This window comes from Equus caballus, chromosome 1, assembly GCF_041296265.1.
Source record: "Equus caballus isolate H_3958 breed thoroughbred chromosome 1, TB-T2T, whole genome shotgun sequence".
NCBI lineage: Eukaryota > Metazoa > Chordata > Mammalia > Perissodactyla > Equidae > Equus > Equus caballus.
In genome coordinates this window covers 145,946,032-145,958,468 of record NC_091684.1, presented here as the reverse complement: position 1 = coordinate 145,958,468, position 12,437 = coordinate 145,946,032, and the positions used below count along the sequence as shown (strand labels likewise).

The 12,437-nt window shown below is 36.4% G+C and overlaps 1 protein-coding gene across 4 annotated transcripts in view; it reads right to left on the bottom strand.

Annotated features, from left to right (window-relative positions):
• Window positions 1–390: 390 nt before the first annotated feature.
• Window positions 391–12,437, bottom strand: part of ADAM10 (ADAM metallopeptidase domain 10) — a 115,683-nt gene continuing 103,636 nt past the window's right edge. For all 4 annotated transcript variants that reach the window (XM_023616648.2, XM_070235892.1, XM_023616656.2 and 1 more), the window contains 2 exons: window positions 4,426–4,552; window positions 391–2,645 (listed from right to left, as the gene is read on the bottom strand). In XM_023616648.2, coding sequence (XP_023472416.1) covers window positions 2,551–2,645; window positions 4,426–4,552 — 222 coding nt within the window. In that variant the 3' untranslated portion in view covers window positions 391–2,550. The remainder of the gene's footprint in view (window positions 2,646–4,425; window positions 4,553–12,437) is intronic.

The following is a 12,437-nucleotide window of genomic DNA, read 5'->3' as shown; positions in this document are numbered from 1 at the left end:
GAAAATGTAGTTCAAAATTTTAAAATATACTATTATTAAACTAGAGTTTTAAAATAAGTGAGGTACTTAGCATTCAAAACTTTGCAAAATACATATAAATAAGACCACAGCTCTTCCACCAAGACGAACACTTTAAACGCTTTGAATACTGATTAGAAATAATGCAAAGCAGGTGAGATTAGCTAAGGAAAATGTTCATTATGTGGAGATACAGAGATATCATCAATTTTTTACATGGACTCCTAACTGGGAATAAAGATATCAAGACTTGTGCGGGAAGAGACAATCGTTTTTCTGCTTAACAATCTCTTTCATTTAGTTAGGAAAAGTTGCCCTGTGAGAAGCTTCTTTTGATAGTTCTCAGAGTTCAAAGAGTATGGAACCTTCAAGTTGATTTCATCAAGTCTATTTATTAATAATGCATTTCAAGTTTCAAAAAACCTTACATCTTTGCACAATACTTTATTTTTTTGCAATTTTTAGTAAAAATTTCCAAAGTGAACAAAAAGATACTGTATAAAACACAGTGGACATTAAACTGACAGTAGTATTAGATCTCATTTGTCTTGATCCTTTTGTTTTACCACACCTTGATCTGTAGTGGAAAGAGTTCAGTGCACGTATTTCTTTTCAGAAAACATTTAACTTAGACTCAAAATAAAATAGGGCAGTGTGTACCTGCCAAAACCCTACCACAGGATAACATTACAAGCAAAAAATGTACATGTTCCAAAGTCTACCACACTCAAGAAGTTACTAAGAACTCTTGCGGAATAAAAGTAACTGCTTTAGAAATGCAAACCCACCTCCAACCTTTGCACAGTCCAAAAACAAAGGCATTTAAATGATTTAAAAGCAATTACATACATATCTACCTACTTGTTTGTTTAGAATTATTTATAGTCTATCTGGGGTTTCATGTACAAAATTTGTCTCTAAATCATGTACAAAAAGCTGTATTTTGAAAAAAGTCACCACATACTGTACAAGTTTACAAGGAAGAGATCCCATTATTTTCTCTAGCATTTTTGGCCTTGCTGGCTTGCGTCACATTATGAGAATGATTGTGTAAACCTTATACTCTTAAGAAAAAAAAGGAAAAAAAAAAAGCCAAAACACAAATCTTTTCAACTTTCCCTAAATTTTCCTATGTGAAGCCAGGAAAATCATAGCTGTTTACTTCTAATTGAAGTGATGTAGTTGGAAAACAGAAGCAATAAATATGTCACAAGCTTAAAATTTTTTGTAATGCCCCCTTCCATTCCTGCATAGCAATAAGCCTATTAATATATTAAATGCTTTTGCTTTCTTTCTTTAAAAAGCCAATTATTTACATCTATTTAAAAAATAAATTTGGAATGGGACATTGTGCTGTTTCACCTTCATTGTTGTTAGGGGAAAAAATGTCAGAAGGCCTATCTACAATTTTAACTACTAGTTGAGCAAATCACTCTTCTTTAGTGGTTACCAATGATAGTGATGATATGCTGAAAAAACTCTTCAAATATTTTGATAAAATAAAGACACAGCTTTTCTTTTCCATGTCAGACAAAACCAAAAACATAATTAGCATACTTTAGATATATGGAAAACACAAATAAGAGGCTACAAATAAAAAGAATCATTTCATTGACATAATTTCTACCAAAGTATGAAAAAGATTTCACCTATCCATTCAAAAATGGAATTGAATTAGAAAGTTTAAAATAAGTAAGCAGAAATCAGACATTTACATAAATGACTAACTCTGAAGTAGTATGCTGCATATGTCCAGTTTGCACAACACTTAACTGTGTTCTTCAGCGTAGTCACGCATGTGCTCTTAGCAGCCATTTGATAAAGACAAAATGAATATCAGAACCAACTTCATCATAAGGAAAAGGTAAATTGATTCTCATTTCAAAACTGCCTGTGTAAAGCATTACAGAATCCTGGACCACTGAATACCACCATTCTCTGTTATCCTGAGTATGTCAGTTAAACAGTAATTTTTCATTAAGAGCGGAAAAGTTTTATAATACAAAGAAACATCCATATTGCAATTTCTGTTTACAATTGCACACAGAAGTACAGTGTACGTAAGAAATACATGTCTGCATATAACAAGGTATGTACATTGGCAAGTGATGTCTCCAATGTTGAGGTGGTCGAGCTTCCTAGCCTTGACTGGCAGTTGAAAAAAATATATATATATTTCAATTTGTGATAAAAGTTTATCGAGAGCCACGTTTGCCTGCAAGTGAAGAAAATGCAGCAACGAAGAACAGGGAACATGGGGCACATAATAATATTCTTAGACTTTGTGCCATTAGGTTAAAAATATCTGTCCATAAGAAAATTGGGTTCCTTTTCCACCCCCACCCCCAAATTGGAATTTTCAGGCTTTAAAACTTAAGTAACTCCACCTGGTCTGAGGACATGATCTCTTGCCATTTTTTTCTTCGACTGTTATTTGTGGGGTTAGTTTGGGGATGATGATTTAATAGGTTTCTCTTTGGAGTGAAGTTTTCCCATTGTAGGCACTAGGAAGAACCAAGGCAAAAGCTGCAGTTAGCGTCTCATGTGTCCCATCTGATAACTCTCCCGGGTCCTCTGACGCTGGGGTTGCTGAATGGGCTGTGGAGGTCTCCTCCTCTTTAAAGTGCCTGTGAGTCACAAACGAAAGTAAAATACATTTACTATGGGACTTTCGATCTTTAAAAACAAAGCTGCCATTTCAGTAAGAAAGGTTCTAGATCAGTGCTGTCCGATGGAAATATGAGCTATATATATAACTTAAAATTTTCTGGTAGCCAAAATGAAAAAAGCAAAAAAGAAACAGGTAAAAAAATTTAATAATATTTTTTATTTCATTTAACTCAATATAGCCAAAATATTATCATTTCAAAATGTAATCAATATAAAAAATCATTAACAAAATATGGCATTTTTTTATACTAAGTCTTTAAAGTCTGGTATGTACTTTATATTTACAACACATGTCAATTGAGACTAGCCATATTTCAAGTGCTCAACAGCCACAACTATTAAATTAATATGATTCTGAGGACAGGATACATGATGAAGAAACTACTGAGTGTCTTTGAATAAATGACTTAACCTCTCTGAAACTCAGATGCCTAGTCTACAAAGCAGGGGTAATAACTAACCCATTTAGTCTGTTGGGAGGATTATATGACAATTCATGTAAAAGTGCTTAACACTTTTTACGAGAGTTCAATAAATGACAGCTGGGTTTTGTTTTTTTTAAGTTTTTAAAAGTGGAACTTGCTTAAAGTGAAATCAAGTCAAAGAATTGTTTCACTGAACGAGATCATAATTGGTGACATATCTAAAAAGTGTCATGTGGCCCTTGGCAATCCCTAAGAAACTGACATAAGTGCTAGAGTGCTAACACTGCAAATTTACAAAAAGCAATGATATCAAAATCAAATTTCCTGATTTCCACCAAGATTCTGTCCCAGCATGATTACTAAGCTCTCTTGCCCCCAGATAGGTAAACGCAGGGGAACAACTGAAGGAAAATAGAAAAAATTATAAGAAATCCCTAGTTTTAAACTACCCTGTGTGGAGTAGTGGATTCGGCCTGAGGCAAGAGGCTTCAGGAGAAGTCTGAGGAAGGCAGAAGAGGGAAGTGCAGTCATTTAGCTCTGGTTCTCCCCTGCCACTGCCTTGGGACAACGACTGCGCCACACCTACAGTGAACAGAGTTCAGGTCCAGACGTCCTGAGGGCAGCATAGAAGCCACAATTAGCCTGAGGAGGGTGAGGGAGAAATAGATGGGGACTAAATAATCTGGAGCAGTTGCTTCCTACCCTTTTCTTCCCCAAATCCCTGGAGCTAATCTAAGGAAGGTCTCCTTCCAATGATGTGTCTGCCTGAGACGTAAAGGGTAGAACCAAACCTTAGGAGTTGTTTTCAGAAATGGAGAATAACTATGGTTATTTGGTGGCAGAGGCCTTTATTCTAAGAATCTCTTTCCCCATAAGCATCACCCCTAGGGAAAAGAAGCTTATGTATCAGAAAATATTTCAAGAGCACCAACAATTAAAAACAGTAACAGAAACGTAGTTATTAGAACAGAAAGAAGAATGACTTAAAAGTAGCCTATGGTAATATTTAAAACAAAAAAGATTTTAAAAGATGGATAAAAAACAAGAAAACAAGTACTAAGCAAAAATAAAAATTTCTAGGTCTAAATATTTTTAGATACTCAGGATAGATTAGCATTAAATTGGCAGCCATTATCAAGATTGGACTGATAACAAATACGCTTAAAAAATCAACTAAATAATTCATTCAGTAATCGCATTCTCAAGAAGAAAGTACTACAAAAGTAGTTACTAAAGACTCATTAATAATTCAGTTCTACCTGCTCAACGGTTCTGAGTTATAAAAATACGTACCTTGCTCAAATTGTCTTACCTGGAAGAGGTTTAGGAGGAGGCAACTTTGGATTACTACTTGGAGTGTGGACACTGCATATCTTAATAAATCCAGCCATTAGCATGATCAGGGCAATTCCCATAAGTAGTACTGCCCACCAATTAGCCTAGAAATAAACAGATTTTTCTACTGAAAAAACTATCAAATATTTTAGAATATTTTATACTATATAAACTATAGAATAGAACACATTACATTTTAATTTTTAAGGAATATTTGTTGGCTGGGAGTTATATAGATATCATATATAAGTATATATATATATTAATTTCTTTAAATATAAAATAAGCATAAAAGAGAAAACAAAAATCACTCAAAGTTTCACTTCCTAGAGGAAACCACTCAATCTTAATTTCCTTTCAGTCTCTTTTATATATATATAACTGTTTGTCATATATACACAGAAAAACACATGCAAAATTGGGGTCATCCTCCATATAGTTTATATTGTATTTTCCCATGTTATTAAATATTTTCTGGTTTGAATATTTACTTTTTTTTTAACCTGTTACTCTTACAGACTATGTTTTGTTTGCTTTTATACTCTCCAGTGACTTAGAAGGTACATTTCTTGCTTTAGATTTTAAAAGTAATCTTTAACCTGTATTTTTTTCTAATCATCAAAGTTAAAACTGAAATTCTATCTTTTCTGAGGCCCTTTTTCCTGTTACAGCCTCTATTTCATTTGGAATTTGAGTCTCAGACTACTGATATAAAACTATTTTTATATATATCTTAGTTTTCATCATATCTTATATATACATATATCATATTTATTATATATTCATTTATTTAAAGGTTAATGGTCTTTTTTAATATGAAAAGTAGAAGGAAATACACATTACAGAGGCAGAGAAAATTTACACAGTCTAAAAGGAACTAATATAAGTTAGAAGTGAAATTTTTAAATAAATCAGTTACCCAAACAAAAAATCTTCAAAAATTATTACTATAATCTTATATATAAAAACATTACTGTTTGCATTCTTAATAAATCTTAAGTCTACTTTACAATTCAAAATATTCAAATTTTGTTTTAAGATAGCATTTACTAACAAATATCATTCAAAACTTCAAAACTATAAAGCTTCACAGTGGCTTAGATTATTATAATACATATACAGTTATTGGTAATTATTGCGAATAAAACTCTCATTTGAGAAGATTTTCTATGATTTGAGGTCTTATAACAAACAGCCTACTACTTCCATACTGTCTTCTTTATCCAGTAATGACAATGTAACTAAAGTAATAGAAACTAAAACAAAATGCATATTGTGGCAAAATGCCTCAAGTCATTTTTTCCACGTGTGCATAAAGCCTTTCCTATATATATTTTTAAATCTGTTTAATTTTGAAAGAATCTCAAATTTATAGAAAAGTTGCACATATAGTACAAAAAAGTTTTTAAAATCTAGAACCATTTAAGAGTAAGTTGTTAGCATGATGCTATTACACCTGAACATTTTAGCATATAGTTCCTACAACATTAAGAGTGTTTTCCTAGACAACCACAACACAATCATCAAAATCAGGAAAGTAGCACCAATACATCACTACCATCGAATCCTCAGACCCCATCCAAGTTTTGCCATTTGTTCCAATACCATCCAATTCAGAACCACGTGTTGCATTTAGCAGCTGTGTTTCTTTAGTCTGACGCAATCTGAAAAAGTTCCAGTCTTTCCTTGGCTTACATAAACCTGACACTTTTGAAGATTACAGGCTAGTTATTTTGTACGGGAATGTCCCTCAATTTGGGTTTCTCAGATGTTTCTTTATGATTAGATTCAGGTCATACATCTTTGGTAAGACTACCACAGAAGCGATGTTCTGTTCTTCTCATTGCACCCTATAGGTGACATATGATTTTGATCTCATTAGTCATGACGTTTAACTTGATAACTTAATTAAGGTGTTATCTGTCAAACTTTACTACAAAGATACTCTTCTATTTTGTAGTCAATGAGTATTTTGTAGGGACATAATGTGAAACTATGTAAATATCCTGCTCTTCATCAAATTTTCAATTTATTCATTTATTTATTCCCTCACGGCTTCCTATTTTACTCAGTAGTTGTCTTTTGGACATGTCCCCAACATTCTTTGAGCACTTTACTTTCTGGCACAAGAAAGTTCTAGGTTCATCTTGTTCTTTCCCTGTCTCAGTCCTGGAATCGGCCATTTCTCCAAAGAGCCTTGGTTCGTTTTAGAACTGCCCCTCCTATGCAGGCACCCTCCTCACTTGTACTCTAACATCTCAAGCCAGGCACCCCTCCACGGGGTGCCCTTCTCACCCTGCTTGGGCCCTATCAACCCATACTGGTCTTCCTGTCCATTCCATACCCTCCACACTCTGGTCAGGCTCCAACGCCCTGCTCTGTGCCACCATAGCTCCCCCATCTGGCATGGATGCCTACCCTTGATTGGGCTCACGTAGTGGCTTTGGAAAGGAACTGTTCAAGAAGGGAGAGGGTAAGATGTAATGCAATTCAGCCTTACTGCTCAAAGATCTGATTTGTCAAGAGAAGCTATAAATCTGAATTTTTATGTGAAATCTATTTTAAATGCTGGCAACTCATTCAAAATTTCCAAAAACAATACGAAGACCATACAAGACATGTTTACAGAGCTGAATCTGGCTTGGAAACCACAAGTTTACAATCTACTTTTCAGAAGCCACTTCTGGTATCCTGCTGAGATTGCCAGATAGTTTTCTAAAATTTTCTTTTGGTTTGAATAGAAAATAATTTTCAGAGCACTGCTCTTCCTGTGAGTTTTTAGGATAATATTCTCTTTCCCTTGTTATATAAATTTTCCATAGTCTCCTGTTGTTTTGTTTTTTTTTCTGTTTTATTCGTCCTCAAATAATAGACCCACTCACTATTTATCAAAAGGCAGAGTACAAGGCTTGCCCTCAAGTCTGTCAACTCAAGTGCTGGTTTATTTCTCTTTTCATTTCTGCCTACTGTCACATGAAGAAAGATATGCACAGCTTCTGTCCTGTTCCTAGCATCCAGAGGCTTTTTAAATATGGTACTGAATAAAGCAGGGCTTTGTTCTACCTCCACTGTCTGGATTTCTGACACTCTGGCCTAGTAAAAACACATGAAGAGCCAAAATCACCAGTTTGTGCTGCTCTAAGTGCGCTTCCTGATCTATACTAGTAGTTCTCACCCTTGGCTGCACATTAGAATCACCTAGAATGCTTTTAAAACTCAGATACCCAGACCAACTCCCAGACTCACATGGGGTCGGGGTAGGATCCTGACATCAGTAATTTGGTTAATGCTGCCCAGATGACCCCATTATACAGCCAAGACTGAGAACTACTGGTCTGTACCAGGGGTCAGTAAACTTTTTCTATAGAGGGCCAAACAATAAATATTTCAGGCTTTTCAGGCCATATGGTCTCTGTCACAACTACTCATTTCTGCCATTGTAGTGTAAAAAAGCAGCCACAGACAACAGGCAAACAAATGAGTGTGGCTATATTCCAGTAAAACATTATTTACAAAAACAGGGAACAGACCAGATTTGACCCATGGGCCGTAGCCTGTCAACCCTCTTCTATGCCTATATACAGCACACTAGTTTGGGAGACTATACCTACATGGATACCATTCAACACTAGCTCTTCAGTTCTCTCTCTCTATCCTACCAGCTGTCTTGGGGGAAGCTGAGAGTATCTGACTGGCTGTAGAGAGTCCTGTGACTGAGAAGAGCTGCTCAAATAATCAGTGCTCACATGATAAAGGAATGGTTCCCACTCTGAGTAGATCTAAGAATTATCTGGCATTCTTATTAAAGCATAGATTCTCAGGCCACAACCTTACCACTTCCAATTCAGTTGTTCCAGTGGAAGGCCCAAGCGACTGCATTTTAAACAAGCTCATCAGTGATCAGGATGCAGATGACTGTTTCTTACTGAGTATAGACATGCTGGCATTGTGGTACAGGACCATTATGAGCAACGCAGAAGTTTGGCATCCCTGGCCCTCATCCATCAAATCCAGTAGAGCCCCTCAGTTACTTTGACAACTACTGTATACATTTCCAAATACCTTCTGGGGAGGCAGTATCACCTCCAATACTATCCAATCCATAAGCACAAAGGGTCAAGGGTCTTCCTACTACCTCCAGGCCGATGGACTAATGCTGTTACAGAAGACGTGCTTCCATTCTTAATGTTCATTAGATTCTCTAACATATTTCCTTGCTTATAGTCTTCTCTGCTCAAAACCATCTTCCCCACGGTCATGAGTCTTACATCTACCGAAAATATGGAACTGACTACATCACTTCTCTATGTAAAACCCTTCTTCAAAAGCTTCCCACCAAAGATCTCCAAGATAGATTAAGTGGGAGAGAAAAAAACAAAAACTTGAGCACACAACGAAGTACCACAAAGTATATATATGCCTCCACTTATTTTTTTAAAACATATATTCTTGTGAAGGTATAGACAGTTTCTGAAGAATACACAAGAAACTCATCTTGAGAAGACTGGGTTCCAGGGTAAAAAGACTTACTTTTCAATGTAGTACTTTGTCAATTTTAAAAAAAAAAAGATTGGGGCCGGCCCAGTGGCACAGCAATTAAGTTCACACATTTCACTTCGGCGGACCGGGGTTTGCTGGTCCGGATCCCAGGTACAGACCTACGCACCACTTGTCAAGCCATGCTGTGGCAGGCGTCCCACATATAAAGTAGAGGAAGAATGGGTTCAGATGTTAGCTCAGGGCCAGTCTTCCTCAGCAAAAAGAGGAGGATTGGCAACAGATGTTAGCTCAGGGCTAATCTTCCTCAAAAAAAAAAAAAGGATAATCACACTTTTCAAAAGGAAAAAAGTAGAAAAAAACTTTTATTTTAAAAAACACATATTTCTGTGACTTTCTCAGGTGCTCCCTCTGCATAAAACACCCATCTGTATCCTATACTTCTACTGTTCGCTAAGAACTTAGCCTTGGTATCACCTCCTTAAAGAGGCCTTCCCCAAATAGCTTCCCCTATTTTCTGTGAAAACACCATGCAGAACTGAAAATACGTTTCTATGTGCTTATCTTCTCTATTCCACACTGGACTGAGAGCTCCCTGAATTTATATCCTACAAATTCAGTACCTATTTCAGTACCTACACAATCTTAAATAGAGACGCAAGTAGCATGTTAAGAGAAGCAGATTGGAGAGAGAAAGGCTGGATTTAATGGTTAAAACTTTGTAGAAAACAAAGGTCAAAAGAACCTAGCCCCAGTTCAGATCAATAATTTACTAAAATGTGGACCCAGGTCCTTGAGAACTTCCAATTCCTTCTAGCAGTGTTCCTGGCCTTCCTCCAAATTTTTCCAGGTAACTACATACCTCAAAAGCCCAAAGCTTGAGGTATTTTAGTGACAATAATAGTTTTTCAGAGTTTAGTGTCTGGAGAAATAGAATATCACAGTGGATAGAAGATAGCAAGAAAAACTAAACAAAACCATGGTGTGTTTGAGAGTGTTAGTAAATATGGCCACCTCTGGTAGAGGGGATGTTTTTTGTTTGTTTGTTTGTTTTTTAAAGATTTTATTTTTTCCCTTTTTCTCCCCAAAGCCCCCCGGTACATAGCTGTATATTCTTTGTTGTGGGTCCTTCTAGTTGTGGCATGTGGGACGCTGCCTCAGCGTGGTCTGATGAGCAGTGCCATGTCCGTGCCCAGGATTCGAACCAACGAAACACTGGGCCGCCTGCAGCAGAGCGTGCGAACTTAACCACTCGGCCACGGGGCCAGGCCCAGAGGGGATGTTTTTAATACTATCTTTAAAAGAGAATTAGAGAGTGGGTTAAATGCTAAATTGCATATTTTCTCTTTTCTGTATACTATAAAATCAGGGGGAAGAATACCAACCAGGCTAACAAATGCAAAAAAATGTGTTTCATCTAAAGTTCACAAATTGTCCACTTGTTAGAGTCTGAAAGAAAGGAGAGCTGTCATTCATTCAATAAACATTTAATGAGTGTAAATTATGCACCAAGCTCTGTCTTTCATAGATACAAGAGTGTTAAGTGAAATTTAAGAGACAAGAGAAGACATCCAAAGGTTTAAAACACAGCCTGGAAATTAACAAGCACTAAATCAAGTCTGAGAAATTAATCCTACATAAGAAATAGACAAATGTTGTTCAATATAGTCATTTATATGGCAAAAAGAACACAAAGAAAAAAGGAGGAAAAAATAAAAGGTAAAATTTACCAGTCTAATCTATTATGTACTAATTACAATGGTTTTTTATTTAATAACTTAAACAAAAAGGATCTATAGGATAACAAAACGATAAAACAAGAGTCACTCAAAAAACCTCTGAGGGGGAAGGGGCAAGATATGCACTCAAGTCTCTTTGGGCTATCTGTAAGATAAGCTTTACTGTTTTTAAAGATCTCCAGAGAAAACCAACCACAGAATCCTTTCAGTGAATGTTCCAGTGTTTAAGAACTCTCGCTCTAAGCAAATGCACTCTAGATTTCCTGTGGGTCACAAGACCATGTGGGGCCCACAGTTCCTTGTCGTGATACTGATGATGCCAGCCTACATTCCTTTTTATCCTTCAGAAGATACTACAGTCCAGATTTTGACTAAATGTTCTTTCATCTTTCAACACCCCATGAACTACCCCTCACACCAACCTACTAAGCAGAAAGCAACTGGCTAGTAATCTTTTAGTCACTTTAAGCTCAACCTGGGCAAGCAGGACAAAATATCACTGAGAGAAACCTGAAAATATGACAGCTTAAAAGTTAAGATAATATGCACAACTTTTATTCTTTTCCATATAAATTATGACATTTAAGAAATCTGCGCCATTCATCTAACAACTGTATACCAAATTCTTACTATATATGCTAAGCCCTGTGACAATATTCCATCTTTGCTGTTAAAGTTTCATACGTGCTATCTATGTGGCCTGTTTTACTAGGCAATGAAGGACACTAGAGGCCCACAACCACCTTTCATTTTCAATATATCAGGATGACAAAGTAGGAAATTTCTGTTACAAGTCTCTTCAACAGGAGCCTTACATTGTAGTGACTGGTGAAAATGGTTCCCAAACTTTAGCATGCACTATCACCTGCTGACTCAGTGGGTCCAGAGCAGGGTCTGATAACTCGCATTTCTATCAAGTTCCCAGGTGATGCTGCTGCTGCTGCTGGTCAGGAGACTACACTTTGAGATCCATACCTCTAGATCAGAGGTTGGCAAACATTTCCTATAAAACGCCAAATAAATATTTTAGGCTTTGTGGGGCCATACAAGTGTCTGCTGCAACTACTTAAAGTGCAAATGCAGCCACAGACAATATGTAACCAAACGGGTGTGGCCATGTTCCAACAAATCATTACTTACGGACACTGAAATATGAATTTCATATACCTTTCAAAAGAATACTATTTGGATAATATCTTTCAATTTTTGTTCAACTCCTTAAAAATGTGAAACTGTTCTTCGATCGTGAGCCATACAAAACTAAGCAGTGAGCTGGATTTGGTTCAGGAGCCATAGTTTGCCAAACCTTGTTCTAGATGAAAATTGGTTCTCGATCCTGGCTCCTCATCAGAAATAGCTGGGGAAGCTTTTAAATGACCCAGATACTTAAGCCCCATCCCAAGAGATTCGGAATTAATTGGTCCAAGCCCTAAAGTGATTCTCACGTAGGACCAGGAATGAAAACTACCGCTCTTAATCAATGTTCCCCCAAGTGACTTCTAAGGATGTTTAGGGTTTAATAAGCCTTCCATGAATAAAGGTTTCCAGGGTCAGGCATGTTTGGAAAATGAAGTTATAAAGTTTTTTATTGCAGGACTTCTCAAAATATTCTCACAAATCTCCAAGAGGAGACTACAGTATGCAATGTTTTCCAGATTCACTTGACCACCAAACCCATGATCTAGTGTTCTGTGACGCACTTGGGAAACACTGCCCTAAAGCTTTCATAAGGAATCACAGATACTTAATGCTT